General features: G+C 40.7%; 1 protein-coding gene across 2 annotated transcripts in view; it reads left to right on the forward strand.

The window, feature by feature from the left end:
* Window positions 1–1490: 1490 nt before the first annotated feature.
* ONECUT1 (one cut homeobox 1) overlaps window positions 1491–17128 on the forward strand; it is a 46411-nt gene continuing 30773 nt past the window's right edge. For both annotated transcript variants that reach the window (XM_040413937.1, XM_040413939.1), the window contains exon 1: window positions 1491–2842. In XM_040413937.1, coding sequence (XP_040269871.1) covers window positions 1756–2842 — 1087 coding nt within the window. In that variant the 5' untranslated portion in view covers window positions 1491–1755. The remainder of the gene's footprint in view (window positions 2843–17128) is intronic.

The raw sequence follows: 17128 nt of genomic DNA on the forward strand, positions 1-17128 counted from the left end.
GTATAATACATACATGGACCCACTATAATATAGCATTATATACTAATCATACTATGTCCATATCAGAGTGATTGTAGAATACATACATTGACCCACTATAATATATTATTACATAATGATCATACTATATCCATATCAGAGTGATTGTAGAATACATACATGGACCCACTATAATATATTATTACATACTAATCATACTATATCCATATCAGAGTGATTGTAGAACACATACATGGACCCACTATAATATATTATTACATAATGATCATACTATATCCATATCAGAGTGATTGTAGAATACATACATGGACCCACTATAATATAGCATTATATACTAATCATACCATATCCATATCAGAGTGATTGTATAATACATACATGGACCCACTATAATATATCATTATATACTAATCATACTATGTCCATATCAGAGTGATTGTAGAATACATACATGGACCCACTATAATATATTATTACATACTAATCATACTATATCCATATCAGAGTGATTGTAGAATACATACATGGACCCACTATAATATATTATTACATACTAATCATACTATATCCATATCAGAACGTTTGTAGAATACATACATGGACCCACTATAATATATTATTACATACTAATCATACTATATCCATATCAGAGTGATTGTAGAATACATACATGGACCCACTATAATATAGCATTATATACTAATCATACTATGTCCATATCAGAACGATTGTAGAATACATACATGGACCCACTATAATATATCATTATATACTAATCATACTATGTCCATATCAGAGTGATTGTAGAATACATACATACATGGACCCACTATAATATACTATTACATAATGATCATACTATGTCCATATCAGAGTGATTGTAGAATACACAAATGGACCCACTATAATATATCATTATATTATTATAATAATAATAATAATAATAATAATACTATATCCATAGTGATTGTAGTATAAATACATGGACCCACTATGATATATCATTATATAATAATAACAATAATAATAATAATATTAATAATAATACTATATCCATAGTGATTGTAGTATACATACATGGACCCACTATAATATAACATTACATAATAATAATAATGATAGTGATTGTAGAACTACAAGGCACAGCAGCTCTGGTGACTACAATGGGCAGCAATCAAGGGTTACTATCCTTCCTAGCAATGTCCTTATTATATACATGACTGGTGGGATTCTTAAAGGGGAGCTCCACACACAAATCCTTGCAGAGTGAAGCTTACACAAGTGTCCAGGTTCTCGGGGCTGGAGAACTATGGCACATAGAATTGGGGTGGGCATTTCCTGCCTATAATAAGCAGACCTATGGCTGATGACCGGGAACAATAGGCACGGCCCTGGCGTGGGCTGTGCGGCCGCTACTGCTCGCTGGCATCTGCCTTCTACATGTAAATAGGAGCCGTATTACGAGTGGGATGTGACAGGCGCATGCGCGGTGCGGCTCGCCAGCTGCAGGGGCAGCAGCTCAGTGACTACACATTGATCAGTGAGGGACATGGCAGGAGATGGCGAGGGGACTGAGCAGACTGCAATCACCGCCGCCGCTGCTCTCCTAAAGGGGAACGGGCCTTGAAGCGCAGTGACCCCGAGCCCCGTCTGTCTAATGGTAATAAGCGGAGCGGAGGACAAGTTCCAGTGTTCCCGGGACGTGTCACCCACACGCCACATACATGTGCTGTCCACACGCCTGCACGCCTCATCATGAACGTCCAGCTGACCATGGACAATATGGGCGATCTGCACGGGGTGAGCCATGATCCGGGATCGGCCACTGCTGATCTGATGACCGGCAGCCCCCACCACAGAGGACCGGTGACACACCGCAGCAACCACCTGGCTGCTCATCCCAGATCCATGGGCATGGCTTCCATCCTGGACGGAGGAGAATACCACCATCACCACCACCGGCCCCCAGACCATGCCTTAACGGGGGCACTGCACCCCACCATGACCATGGCGTGTGACACCCCACCGGGCATGAGCATGAGCAGCACCTACACCACCCTCACCCCTCTGCAACCCCTGCCACCCATCTCCACCGTGTCAGACAAGTTCCCCCATCATCACCACCACCACCACCACCACCATCATCCCCACCAGCGGATACCGGGCAATGTCAGCGGCAGCTTCACCCTCATGAGGGATGACAGAGGGCTGACTTCCATGAACAATCTCTACACCCCCTACCACAAGGAGGTCACCGGGATGGGACAAAGCTTGTCGCCGCTCTCCGGATCTGGTCTTGGGAGCCTCCACAATGCCCAGCAAGGCTTGCCTCACTACCCTCACCCCAGTGCCACCATGCCTACCGAGAAAATGCTCACCCCCAATGGCTTTGAAGCCCATCACCCTGCCATGTTGACCAGGCATGGTGAACAACATCTCACCCCGCCATCTGCTGGCATGGTGCCTATCAATGGGATCCCTCATCACCCTCATGCCCATTTAAATGCCCAGACTCACGGGCAAATCCTGGGCTCCACAAGGGAGCAAAACCCTTCATCTGTGACTGGATCACAAGTCAACAATGGAAGTAATTCAGGGCAAATGGAAGAAATCAATACCAAAGAAGTGGCTCAGAGAATCACCACCGAGCTCAAGCGGTACAGCATCCCCCAGGCGATCTTTGCGCAGAGGGTGCTGTGCCGCTCCCAAGGGACCCTCTCAGATCTGCTGAGGAACCCCAAACCTTGGAGCAAACTCAAATCTGGCCGGGAGACCTTTCGCAGGATGTGGAAGTGGCTGCAGGAGCCTGAATTCCAGAGGATGTCAGCTCTCAGGCTAGCAGGTGAGCCCCCCTCCCAAAATGTAGCCCTTGTTCTATTGTGCTCTCATCTCTGAAGGCTTTGGGACCTGGTTCTTCCTACTTCACTGCTGCTTTTGTGCTTTCTTGCACACTAGTATTAGTCACCTGTCCCCTGCCACTTATATTTGTAGATGGGTCCATCTTCTGGGAGCACCTGCCTCCTCCAGAGGGTCCTCTTCTGCCATTTCTGCATTCCACACCACCTCTAGCCTGTCATTGTCACCCTGATCATCTCACCCGGGCATGTCCACCACCACCATACAATAGGGTCGCCTTAGTCCCATCTCAGGACTGTGTCTGGAAAGAATTCGTGGGCACTATTATTCTATCAGGTGGGACCAGTATATAGAAGATGAGGCAGATCCCACTCTTATCTCCCACCCATTGTCTACCAGTTCCTATCGACTGATTGATGCCTATCTTCTGATCGATAAATCAATACTTGCAGAGACTATATTGAGTCAGTGGAAGCAGCAATAGATACAGGGCAGTAAAAATGCAAGAAGAGCAGGCGTTTAACATAAAGGCAAGCAATTAGCAATCCCATTTGTCATGATGTGTGTGGGGTTTCCACGTCTATGAGGGGAGCTGCTCTTTGTCTCACCATGTCCTGTACTTTAAGGGTCTACTTCTAATTCCTGGTCCAAAGCAAGGAATAGGATAGCCGGAGAGCTAGCCCTGCCTCTTCTATAGGACTGCATTGCTTATTATCCTATGGGGCAGCCCATACAGCTGATGTCTTTACTATTATTAGTAGTAGTATTAATATGGTCCTATTATTACTACTACTAGCAATACTCTAGTGTCTGTGTAGCATGCCTGAAGCCTAATCTCCTGCAGATTTGTGCAAAGTGATTCCCAGAGTTTAATAGAAAGCAGAGTCTTATTTGAGGGATTAATTAACTGGCAGCTCTTCATTAATCCGTCCCTGGAGAATGGCAGTCAGGCAGGCAGTGTGAGGTGCTCCACAGCACCAGACCCCTACATCATGGGCATCTGGGCTAGCCTCTCACTGTGTAGCATGCCCCAAAATCTATAATACTTGCACTAGGATATGGTTTACAGAAGATTATTTCTAGGGTAATGACATGCAGGACACTGCTACACAATGCCAGGATGCAGCCTGTAAAGCCATCACTTGTATGTACACGTCTAAAGGATATATACTGCCAAAGCTTCATAGCAAAGAGCACAGCTCCTTGTGATTCCCGGGAAGGCAGCGATTGATCAGGAGAAGTTCTCTTCCATTTACAGGGTATTTTTACCACAATTCGGTGGAACTGATTCTCCATGTATTTACATGGATCAATAGTGGAAACAAGCGCTTGACTAAGAATGTAGGATCCCCTTCTTGGCGTTATCTAGGCATTAATCTGCCAATCTGGGTGAGAGGGCTGCCCACCTACTGCGTACCGACCCCTTCTACTCCCTCCCACACATATGGACAGTATATATTATATTTATAGGTACAGGATATACCGAGAGACACAAATATTCCCGTCCACATAGACGGAGAGAGAAAAATATATTTGTGTGATATGTCAGTTCTAATTCCAATGAGAACATATTCCCACAAACACACACCTACATAATATTCTATTTATTTCCATATTCCAATACACATAGTTATTAGGATTACCAGTTACAATCATTTTCTGCCTGTATACATCGTGATTTGTAATTAAAGGCACGATCGTTTTTATCTTCCTTTCATTTTCGTTTAAATTCTATTTAACATGAACAGAAAAATCAATAATTCTAAACAGTGATCGTTAAAGGCACATATATATATATATATATATATATATATATATAAGACAGTGCACTTTCAAAGCAAAATGTAATAATTAAATAAAGAAAAAAATAATACTATGATGATAACACATAATAAAACATTATTATTATTATTATTTAAAGATCTTATTTAATAAATATCTCATAAAAACATTTAAAATATAACATTTCACTTATTTAAAGGCTGCTGAATGGGCTTTTATTTTATATTGCTGATACTTGTAGGTTTTATTACAAGACTCGGTTGGTAGATGAAGAATATGTTGTTGTGTTTTTTCTTCAGTTTCAGTATTTTTCTGACAGCGCAGCATTACCAGAAATGGGGATTTCACCTAAGAAATGAATAACACCTGTGTCAGTGAATACCCATTTCCTTTCTAGATATCTACCTGACTCTTAAGATGTTATGTGTGCCACAGGAGTCTTTTTTTTTGGGGGGGGGGGGGGGGGGGGGGGAGGCTTTTGTGACTTGGAAATCTCTGCAGATGAATGCAGCACAGTGGATAGGCTAAGTGTAAGTTTTGAAGAATACCAGTTCATATGCTTTACTTTAGTGGTGGCAACCTACCCTGAGACCGGTATGTCATTTTAAATTTGTTTCTGGGCCTCAGTTTAGATAGAAATGATTTTCTGCCATAATAGGCCTCTGTTGGTGTCCAGGGGTTGCTTGTGTTTTCTGATTCAATCCATGTTATTCCACACACTTGGGGCTTCCTCTCATTTTTCACAATGGGCATCAAACACATTCAGTTTAGGCATTTTCTTTACACTCTATTGGATTTACTTTTGTACTTTTATATAGCCCTAGCTCTTTCTAGGACTGGAAACAATTGCTGATCAATATAAGTTCATGATTCCTGGATATCTGGACATTCAGCCACATTTCTCATATTATTCTTCAACAGAGTCCAATGTATCATTTCTTATAGTATTTACATTGAATTGTCCTACTTAATACATGGCTTATTTTGAACAAACTAAGGTTTCTTTAAAAAAAAAAAAAACATGATGTAAAATGAAATAAATTATTATTCCTATGACATTTGTAAATTCTACATTCAGAGACTGCTAATGGAAGATTACTAGTTAGGAGATTAGAGAATGAAGTGGTTTATAATCCTGATATAAAGAAATCATATTATTATTGTTATTCTTTGTAAATCCATAATTTACTGTTTATTTGCATGATTGAAATTGTATATATATTTTTTATATGAAATAACTTTTCATGATCCCTGAGTCACTTCAACCTGGAAGTGAAACTATCACAAGTAGTGCCAGTAAGTTCTCTACTGAACTTCTTGTAAACTGACAGTCACAGCCATGAGCACTTCTAATCCACTCTTTCCTAATAATTCTTAAAAGAAAATAAATGAAAGTGATGATTTTATAGATTATTTTGGACCTTCTATCTCTCTCTCATAAAAAATTAGAATATAATATGAAGGAAAGTCCACTAAAGGCTATGTAATAATACGGTTCTATATAGTTAGAAGGTTTCATAGACTATTTCTCCCTAATTAATGAACATATTGCTCCATAGTAGCACAATGAGTGGTAATAGATTAATTCATTTACTTCTGGTTACTCCAACATAAGGGCCAGAGACTGCTGCACACATCAGATAAGTACTGTTTAGTATCAAAGGGCAGAAGTGCAGCCATCAGAGGCTTTGCTGTTTACAGAATGATTGGCTTCTACAGTACACTACAGTACTAAAGTTTATTGCTATTATACTAATACAGAAATCACAGTAAATGACATATGGTAATACCACCTTTATTCAAAAGTAGATACACACACAATACATTCTTTTACTTCTTAACAACCTTTTAAAATGTCTTCTTCCATGGTCTCTAAATTGAAGACACAAGAGTTAACTAGGATTCAGGTTTTTAATACTTTCTTTCCTAATAAGCATACATTAAATATTTTTTTGTGATGTTCCTTTCAATTCTTGCAGCACACCATGGTACAAATCATAGAAGTCCAGTGTATCTCATGTATGTTCTTTTGGAACTCTAGAAAGTTGGATTCATCTGGTCACCTTTGCTGACCTCTTAACTTCTGTTCTTCACTTAGTTTGTTCTCAGTTTGCCTATAGGTCCTTGTTCAGCCAATTATGATAACTGATTACTTTCAGTTTTCAATGGACATAGCAATATATCTCCTAAGTAAGTAGTAAGCGCTCTTCACCTTCCTTGAATGAATTACATTATTCCTACAATACAATTACTTCTGATCAGATTGGGACAGATGGGCCTCACTCATGACATATGCATTCTGATCATGACAACCCTTCGAAAGGACTAACATTCAATTCTGTTTGATCTTCCTGTACACCTGTTGCCTTCGCGCAGGGAAACATCATAGAAACATGACATCAGGTAGTTTTAGATACTATTTGGCTACACCATAGCAATTAACCGATCCGCCATCTCCAGCTCTCACTGATAAATCACATTGGTCTGTAAAGGGAAGATGGATATGCTAAGAATTGGGTAATATAGAGAAGGCCTAGCATCTAACACTTTTACACATTGATCATTACTCATTTGTTTCTCTGGATTGGTTAGAACTTATTTAAGGTCCTGAAACGACAGGAGGATAAGAAAGAAAGCTGTACTTGGTCATCTATAATACATGGCACCATAATAATTAAATTCAGGCTATGTTATTATGCCGCTTGTGTTCAGAGAATTGTTATCAGGCTACCAGTCATTATGAAGGATGTCATACCCTTAGACGTGGGCCAGGAATTTTCAGCAGCAGTTACAAGAGATATCTGATATCTGCTATACTGTAACTCATTTACCTTATGACTGGGCTACTCACATGTAAAATCCTACAGGCGCAAAATACAATATATACAGTGGGAAGACTGCAGTAAGAAATCATATAAACTGACTTGCAACTTTCGTCACTTTTCCAAAAAGTGGGCGTGGTGTGGGTGGGAAGAGGCAGGCCACGGTGGGGATTTCCATTGCCCCACCCATTTAAAAACATGAGCACTAGAAAACTGCCGTACATTACACCAGAAGTCTTCTCCAGCTCCTGACTGGAGTAGAGTTCAGTTTCTGGTGCATGGACAGAAGATGTGACAAATCTTTTAAGAGGCGCACGCCTCTTAATAAATTGTGTGAATTTCCCACCAGTGTGGTTTTTTATTAAGGCCTCTTGCACACAAACGTTTTTTTTTTCCTTTACGTTCCGTTTTTTTCATTCCGTATACGGTCCGTATATGAAACCATTCATTTCAATGGGTCCGCAAAAAAAACGGAATGTATTCCGCATACATTCTGTTTTTCCGTTCCGTTCAAAGATAGAACATGTCCTATTAGGCCTCTTGCACACGACCGAATGGCTTTTTCAGTATTTTGCAGTCTGCAAAAAACAGATCCGCAAAAAATACGGATGACGTAGGTGTGCATTCCATTTTTTGCGTAACGGAACAATAATCCGTTATGCGGACAATAATAGTACATGTTCTATCTTTGAACGGAACGGAAAAACGGAAATACGGAAACGGAAGGAATATCCATTGAAATGAATGGTTCCGTATAAGGTCCGTATACGGAACGCCAAAAAATGGAACGGAAACGGGAAAAAAAAACGTTTGTGTGCAAAAGTACTTATTGTCCACATAGGATAGGACAAGGATAGTACTGTTCTATTAGGGGCCAGATGTTCCATTCCGCAAAAAATAGAATGCACACGGATGTCATCCGTATTTTTTACGGATCTGTTTTTCGCAGACAGCAAAATACTGAAAAAGACTGGTGTGTGAAACCCCGGTCTTTAGTACATGACCCCCACTGAGTTAATAATTTCCCTTGTTAGGAGATGACGAAATGTAAAATTGGGATCACTTAAAGCTTCCTGATTTTGCAGAGAACATTTAATATAATTATATATGTTCGTAACAAAAAATCTAAAAAGTGCATTTTTCAGAAAGAGGTTATCCATGAAATTACTATGCAATGAGTAGGGCATTTCAAATGAAGTATTATTACAGTATACATGCAATAAAATTATTGTTAGATTTTCTATGTACATTACATTTGCCTCTCTGGTAGTACCCGCTGCTTTTTCTCCTGTGGCTGAAATTCTGGTCCATCTTTTCCTGCATTTAGTGGTGGACTGACATGATCAGTAGCTTCCCTGCTCCCTTCCTTCTGTAGTGATCTTACAGAGGAGCAGACACCTCTTATTGCATTGCACAGCACTCCTGGTAGATGCAGGTGCTTGACAATAACATTGGCTGAACTGCTGCCCATCCATAGAAATCAAGAGACAAGAGCTCCATAGAGGTGGGTAAAGAAAGAGAAAAAGGGTAAAAATTACACTGGAGACCACCGTTTATTGCACTGAAATACTTAATAGTGTGAATTACTTTAGATTTATTTTTTTATTCATGGGATATTTCCTTTAAACTTAATCAACTCATGAAAGCAGGTACTATCCAATTTACAGGATGGGCTCCTCCACACAAGGAAAATTGGCCTGGAATGGCACAGCTACATGCCATACTTTGCTGTTATCGTTTATAACATTGATGCATCACAACTTTACATGCATAGGGCAAACTATACAGAAGCAAGGAGACTGTAGGCTAGAAATGCAGGGTCTATATTCTTGACCAACTGATGGTGCAGACTCTAAACAATCCTAAAAACAGGGGAGGACAAGGCCCATGAGCCAAGTAGCCAACAAACCTAGAACTTTGCTGTTGGCTTCTGCTTTCTTGGGTTGTTTGCTACCAATATCTATGGAAGTTCAAATTATCTAGTCCCTAAAGCTCTAAATTTTCATGTGAAAAATTCTAAAATGAAAAAAGTAGTCTGTGAGTTTGTCCTTCCTTAAAACTGTAGCAGTGTTCTAAAAGTATATGGCCCTTTCATTATTGGTACTTACTCATCCTGATCTGCACCCATGGTAGGATTTCTTATGTTTTTTCTTATCAGAACTACAAATTCTGTACAAGTAAATCAAAAATATTGGCGAGCAGAAGGTAGAACGTGTGTCTCAATATGGAAACTACTGTACAGTGAGGAACAGAAGTATTTGAACACCCTCCGATTTTGCAAATTCTCCCACTCAGGGAGGGGTCTGAAATTTACATTGTAGGTGGAGTCCCACTCTGAGAGACAGAATAAAAAAAAAATCAGGAAATCACATTGTATGATTTTTAAAGAATGTATTTGTCTTGCACTGCTGAACATAAGTATTGGAACACCTGAGAAAATCAGTGTTAATATTTGGTACAGAAGCCTTAGTTTGCAATTAAAGAGGTCAAATGTTTCCTGTAGTTCTTGACCAGGTTTGCACACACTGCAGAAGGGATTTTGGCCCACTCCTCCACACAGATCTCCTATAGATCTGTCAGGTTTCGGGGCTATCGCTGAGCAACACAGAGTTTCAGCTCCCTCCAAAGATGTTCTATTGGATTTAGGTCTGGAGACTGGCTAGGCCACTCCAGAACCTTGATATGTTTCTTACGGAGCCACTCCTTGGTTATCCTGGCTGTGAGCTTCGGGTCGTTGTCATGTTGGAAGACCCAGCCACGACCCATCTTCAATGCGCTGACTGAGGGAAGGAGGTTGTTGCTCAAAATCTCACAATAAATGGCCCCATTCATCCTCTCCTTATTACAGTGCAGTCGTCCTGTCCCCTTCGCAGAAAAGTACCCCCAAAGCATGATGTTACAACCCCCATGCTTCACAGTAGGGATGGTGTTCTTGGGATGCAACTCATCTTTCTTTTTCCTCCAAACACAACGAGTGAAATTTAGACCAAAAAGTTCTACTTTGGTCTCATCTGACCACATGACTTTCTCCCATGCCTTCTATGGATCATCCAGATGGTCATTGGCAAACTTCAGACGGGCCTGGACATGTGATGACATGATCAGGGGGACCTTCCGTGCAATGCATGATTTGAAACCATGACGGCGTAGTGTTCTACTGACAGTGACCTTTGAAACTGTGGTCCCAGCTCTCTTCATGTAATTTATCAGCTCCTCTCTTGTAGTTCTGGGCTGATTCCTCACCTTTCTTATCATCAGTGATACCCCACGAGGTGAGATCTTGCATGGAGCCCCAGCCTGAGGGAGACTGACAGTCGTCTTTAGCCTCTTCCATTTTCTAACAATTGCTACAACAGTTGATTTATTTTCACCAAGCTTCTTGGCAATTGCCCCGTTGCCCTTTCCAGCCTTGTGGAGGTCCACAATTTTGTCTCTGGTGTCTCTTGACAGCTCTTTGGTCTTGCCCATGGTAGTAGTTGGCGTCTGACTGACTGTGGGGTGGGCAGGGGTCTTTAAAGCGCTCAGACAGGTGCTACTAAGTTAGATTAATGAGTGGAGTATAGGTGGGCTTTTTAAAGGCACAGTAACAGGTCTTTGAGAGCTGTTTCTCAGGTGTTCAAATACTTATGTTCAGCAGTGCAAGACAAATAAATTCTTTAAAAATCATACAATGTGATTTCCTGATTTTTTTTTTTTATTCTGTCTCTCAGAGTGGTGAGGGGTTAGCTCTTTTTCGGGGGTCATTCTCACAATTATCTTCACAACAGCCGGATTGCAGGTCCCAACGTGAGGTTTATTTTCACAGCAACAAAACATAAATTAAACAAAACAAACACCTGCCAATCTAGGCACTTGCTAATACAAAAACACAATCCCTGACTCACCTAGATCGAGCGCTGTTCACATGTGGAACATAAATGCAGCTTTCTCCAGCCATACAGTCCAGATGATCCTTCAACAACTTTTTGGGGGATTGTGGCCCAGTAGTCCTCCCGACTCTTGCCTCGTGACCCTTGTTCCCAGGCGTCACAGCGTCCCCTAACGTCCCGGCTAGCACCTAGCCCCGTGGCCCCTCAGCCAGCCCGGCTGGGACCACTCGTACAGAGCCTGGAGCAGGACTCTGTTTCACAAAGACTCTCTCTCCCCTGACTGACAGTCTGGGCTGGACTCTTATCCCAGACTGATTGTAGCACCTGGTGCTGCCTCAGACCTGATGACTGACGGGGAAGACATGGAAACTCCTGCCATAAATCTCCCCTAGCAGCTATGAGGCCTGTCACTGCCTCACAGTGGGAATGCACCTATAATGTAAATTTCAGACCCCTCCATGATTTCTAAGAGGGAGAACAAGCGAAATTGCAGGGTGTTCAAATACTTCTGTTCCTCACTGTATATACACAATTTCATGCTGCCTCATAAAACAATCAACAATCCACCGTCTGACTCCATGTTTGTTTTGTGGTATACATGCTGTGCTGTATAGCCAAAGTACGAGGGTTTATAACATCTTACTATGACGTCAGTTGAAGGGGTTGACCCACATTAATGGCATATCGCTAGGATATGCCATCATTGTTAAAGAGGTGCAGATCTCACCTCAGGGACCCACTCTTATCTAGAGAACGAGGACCCCGAAGTGAAAGACATCACACCGTGCATGACTGACGTGCGCTCTATTTATCGCTAAGGGATTTCCAAAAATAGCCGAGCAAGCTGTCTTAGCCATTTTCTGAAGTTCCATAGTGGTAAATGGAGAGGGCACCATGCGAGGGGGGCCATCTCTCCATTCACCGTTATGGGACTGCCAGAAATAGCCAAGCCATAGCTTGAATATTTTTGGAACTTCCATAGCGATGAGCAAAGGTTGGCCGCGCATGCTCAGCTGCTCTCTATTCAATTTAAGGATCCCAATCTAGAGATAGGAGTGGGTCCCAGATGTAGGACCTGCACTTACCTGACATTGATGGCATATCCAAGCAATATGCCATCAATATCCCAGATGGGAATACCCCGTTAAGTAATCCCAGCCCAAAAAAAGTTGCGTTACTACCCAATTTTATGTTGTGACTGTGCATAAATCTTGCTCCAGCAACAGTAAATATGAAAAATTATATAAAAGTTGATTGTGACTGTGCATCTTTGAGTTGCACACAAGACGTACAAGTGAAGCAATTGTTACATTCCATCACACTGAAGAGTTATATACACTATTCAGGGCCCAGGGTAAGCTTGGATTAACCCATATTGTAATGCAATGGCTGCCAGTAGTTGTCACCACTCATCACCCATTTTCTGTGTAGCGGAGAAAATAGAGGAGGGTTTAGAAGGGGGGCAGCTAATGTACTTATCTTTCCAGATAGATATTTTATTTTGAGGGGAAACCTTCTTTAACAGGAGGGAATTTGTATAAAAATCTTTACCCACTGAGAATATGTAAGGTCGCTTATCACCATAAGTGTCATCTTCTGTCATGTGAAGGCTTGTGAATATAATGAGTCATACATACGAGATGACATTGAAGAGCAACTCAATGAGATCATTAGCTAATATCCCATGCATCAGATTATCTCATTGCAATCTATATTATTCTTTCCATTTACCAAGCATCCTGCATTGTCTTCATGTATAGATAAACTGGAATCCGATAATTACTGATTGCTCATAATATAGTTCACAAGTTCAAATGGACAATACAGGAAATCTGATAATGTACTTTAGATATTATCAGTTATCAGCACAACATTCATTGTGTTTTCCTGTCATTAAGAGCCCGTTCACACGAACGCATTTTGTGTTCCGTATACGAGCCGTTTTCTGCGTTCCGCATACGGTCTGTATACGGAACCATTCATTTCAATGGGTCCGCAAAAGTCTTGTCCTATTATTGTCCGTTTTGCGGACAAGAATAGGCATTTCTATAATGGACCTCCTGTTCCGTTCCGCAAATTGCGGAAGGCACACGGGCGGCATCCATTTTTTGCGGATCCGCAATTTGAACGAGCCCTAAGATAATGACTAGAGATGAGCGAATTTCATATTTTGAAATTGTTTCACACTTCGTTTACTGGTAAAAGGTAAATTGCGTTATGGATTCCGTTACCACGGACCATAACGCAATTCTAAGACGAAATGCATAACGGAATGCCTTTAGAGGCATTCCGTTATTCATTCAGTCATAATAGAAGTCTATGGGCTGCATAACGGATCCATCCCGTTTCCGTTATGCAGGAGAGGACTCTAAAGGTATTTCGTTATGCATTCCGTCATAGAATTGCGTTATGGTCCGTGGTAACGGAATCCATAACGCAATTTACCTTTTACCATAACCTGAAATTCACTTATCTCTAATAATGACATTATTATATTAATATCTTTCCAATTTAAATGTCACTAGATAATATATATATTTTTACATATCCCTTAGAAACAGTAAAATTACGAGAATAAGACACATAGTAACATTGTTGCAACAAAGTATAAGACAATAGAAACCCTAAAAAGTTCTTCTGGTTGATTTCACATTAAATCACAGAGATATTTGTGTCTATAACAAATTGATAACTATTGGCAAATTATTTAACAGTCCAGATAACTTGTGCTTATACTACATGGCCCAAAGTATGTGGGGCTTCCACCAAGTATTGCTAGTCCACCAATGTAGGACTTTGGAGCAGAAACATGTTCTTATTAATCACGTTCAATCCTAATGGATAACGTTGAATTTTTAGAATAATGATATCCATTGTCCACTCTAAAATGTAAGGATAATAATTATTCTGGGGCTGTTTATCAAGGCGTGGGTTATGTTCCAGTTAGGGGATATCCTAATTAAAACTTACAATGTTATTCCAACTAATGATTTTATGCAATCGTGACATAACAGTCGTCAGGAATCCAAACTTGCCGGATTTCAGCGTAACCACTGTTACTGTCATTACTTGTGATTTTAGCTTCCCGACAGTCCAATTATTTGGAAAAAAGTGAGCTAGGCCTGAAGGTACGACCACTTGGTCACGTTTCCAGATGCAGTTTTGGAAGTCGAGACCAAGCGTGAACTCAAAATAGAGGAGAAGTCATATCTATTCTTTATACTTTCAATCATTTTTTGATCCACTCTTGATTTTGGCTAACAAAATTGCATCAGGAAACCTGAACATGTGTCCGTACCCTTATCATCCAACCTCAATAATAATTTTGTGTCTTTAGACATTCTTTGCTGCATACGTTTGCTGCATTTAGCTGATTACAGATGCATGTAAGGAACAGAATTGCAGAATTAACTTCCAGAATAATATTTTGGGGTGGATATAGACAGTAGAGTGTAGAATTGTATGTGGACCCTTGCTCTTTAACAACTAATTTAACAAGAGTGGGGGGCTCATCATGGTGCATCTTACTATGATTCTTTAGTCAATCCTTCATCTGATGCATGAGAATCCATCAGTAATGTTTGATCCAAATAAATCTTGGTTCCTCCTTCTATAGTAGTATGGGTCCCTTTTGCCTATAAAGCCCCTTACTGCACCAATGATATGTCCACCCTTGCATAATAGAATAACATTTCAGCAGTTTATTCCTATACATTGCTTTGTTACCCAAGGTATGAGTTGTTTTTACAACTACTTCTAGAGTTCATGAAATAAAGTAGTCTCCATCCTGAAAAGCTCAATTGGATACCATTAGTGTTCTTTAATATAGGGTTTCCTATAGAAATAAGAAAGCACAGGGGAATCGCATTAGTCAGTGGCAACATGTCATTACGATGACATCACACGTGGTATGAACTCTGCCCTTATGATTAATAAGTGTGTGGAGATATCGCAGTGAGTGACCCCTCAAAGGGTCACTGAACTATATCTGGTCATTAGCTCACTTTCAGTACCATGAATATACAACGCAATGTGACATTAGAGTTTCTTTGTTAATGAATAAACTAAGTGAATAGTAAGCTATTGTCTTTACACCATGAGAACTAACTTAATCAACTTGGTAAAGATAAGAGATGGCAGAGTTTTCCTTCTGTAAATAATGACTAAAATATCAGTGGGATTAAAATAGCATCATACCCACTGTCCACTGCCATCATGTGCGCCTCTATACTACAAACTAAGATATCTGCACTCTGTGTCCAACTGGGGTGTTTGGGGCCACCAGTAAAATTCATTCTTGGGGTCCACTGTAAAGCTACATGCAAATATTACCTGCTCACCCAGCGGCAGCAACAACAAGATGATAATGGGGGACCCTGTAGAGACTTTTGACACTTCTGTCTATGTGCCTAAAAGTCGTCTCAGCCACCAGACGCATCTATGATAATAAATTAGGTACTTTGTTAAGTAATCTATCCAGTTTTTAATATGAACATAGGGCGGGTAAGATGCTATATTCTTATCTATATGTATTGCAGTCAGTGCCATTTGCCACTTGTGCAGAGGCTGGAAAACTAAGAGCCCACCTTGTTCAGAAGCCCCCAGATGTTCCCCTGTGAGCCAATCCAAGCCTGTCTGCACTAAATTCACCAAAAATATCTTTAAAATATGCCCAAATTTAGATTAACTAAGCCACAGACTGTGACAAGGCTGGGGAGGGTTAAATCTTCTAGAAAGTCAGTAGTCAAGCAGTCTCAAAAGGTGTGTTTATATAAATTTTAGTGATGGAAACTGTAAGGGCAGCCATACACTTTCTAAAGCTGTTGGCCGAACGATAGTTCGGCAGACAGCTATTTCTCTCTACTACCCCCTTGCTCCCCCATACACATACATGTTCGGCTCGGAGGAACATGTATGTGTATTCAATGAAAAGAGGGGAGAAAGCTGCTGTCATATACTTCTAAGGAAGCTTATCTCTTGGAACAAAATGATTGGCCAAAAATATTAATTTCACACAATCCTTCTTTCCACCAATATCATCTTTTAGAGTCGAGAGCTCCCCACACACATTAAACTGTTGGCCGAATCAGCTGTTCTTGGCGAGTTCTGCTGACAATACATTTATGTACATACACTTCAGGTAGATGTTGGCTCGTTCGGTCAACAGCTGTTACTCTAGACCCCACCATGCACATGCTCACTAGGCTTGGCTGAGTATGCAAGTGTTCTGTATTGGGAGAGGGGAATAAAGCACCTCTGGAGATGGCTTATGTCCCCTTAGAACAATAGGATAGGACACAACACCATGGATTCGTCAGCATAGATGTAGATACTAAGCACTTACCCATAATACTAAGCACTTATTCATGATGTAAAAAAGAGGTGGCCACTAGATTACTGACAAATGGAGTATGCAAAGACAGAAGGATTTCTTACCAAAAGTGAGCCATCTGCCCATGTGAGACAACTATTAAAGTTTGTATAGTTTAGAAAACCCATTTTCATACTCTCTGTTAAGGTATTCTTAGTAAACAGGAAAGCAGAGAGTCTCTTAGGAGGACATGACACATCCATATATTACAGGGGCACCAGATTAATTTCAATGAGAATTGTGTAATGCTTGATTTTTTTTTAATGGTGGTGCTGCATGAAGATTGAATTATGCCAAGTTTGCTAACAGATTACAACTGATTGCTGAGGGTCCAAGGAGTTGGACCCCCAGGGCTCAGCATATTGTTGTTGGACCTTTTTAAATGCTATCTTTACATCATATATTTAAAGTTGAGATGGGTTCCTAAT

The sequence above is a fragment of the Bufo bufo genome, chromosome 1 (assembly GCF_905171765.1).
Source record: "Bufo bufo chromosome 1, aBufBuf1.1, whole genome shotgun sequence".
Lineage (NCBI taxonomy): Eukaryota > Metazoa > Chordata > Amphibia > Anura > Bufonidae > Bufo > Bufo bufo.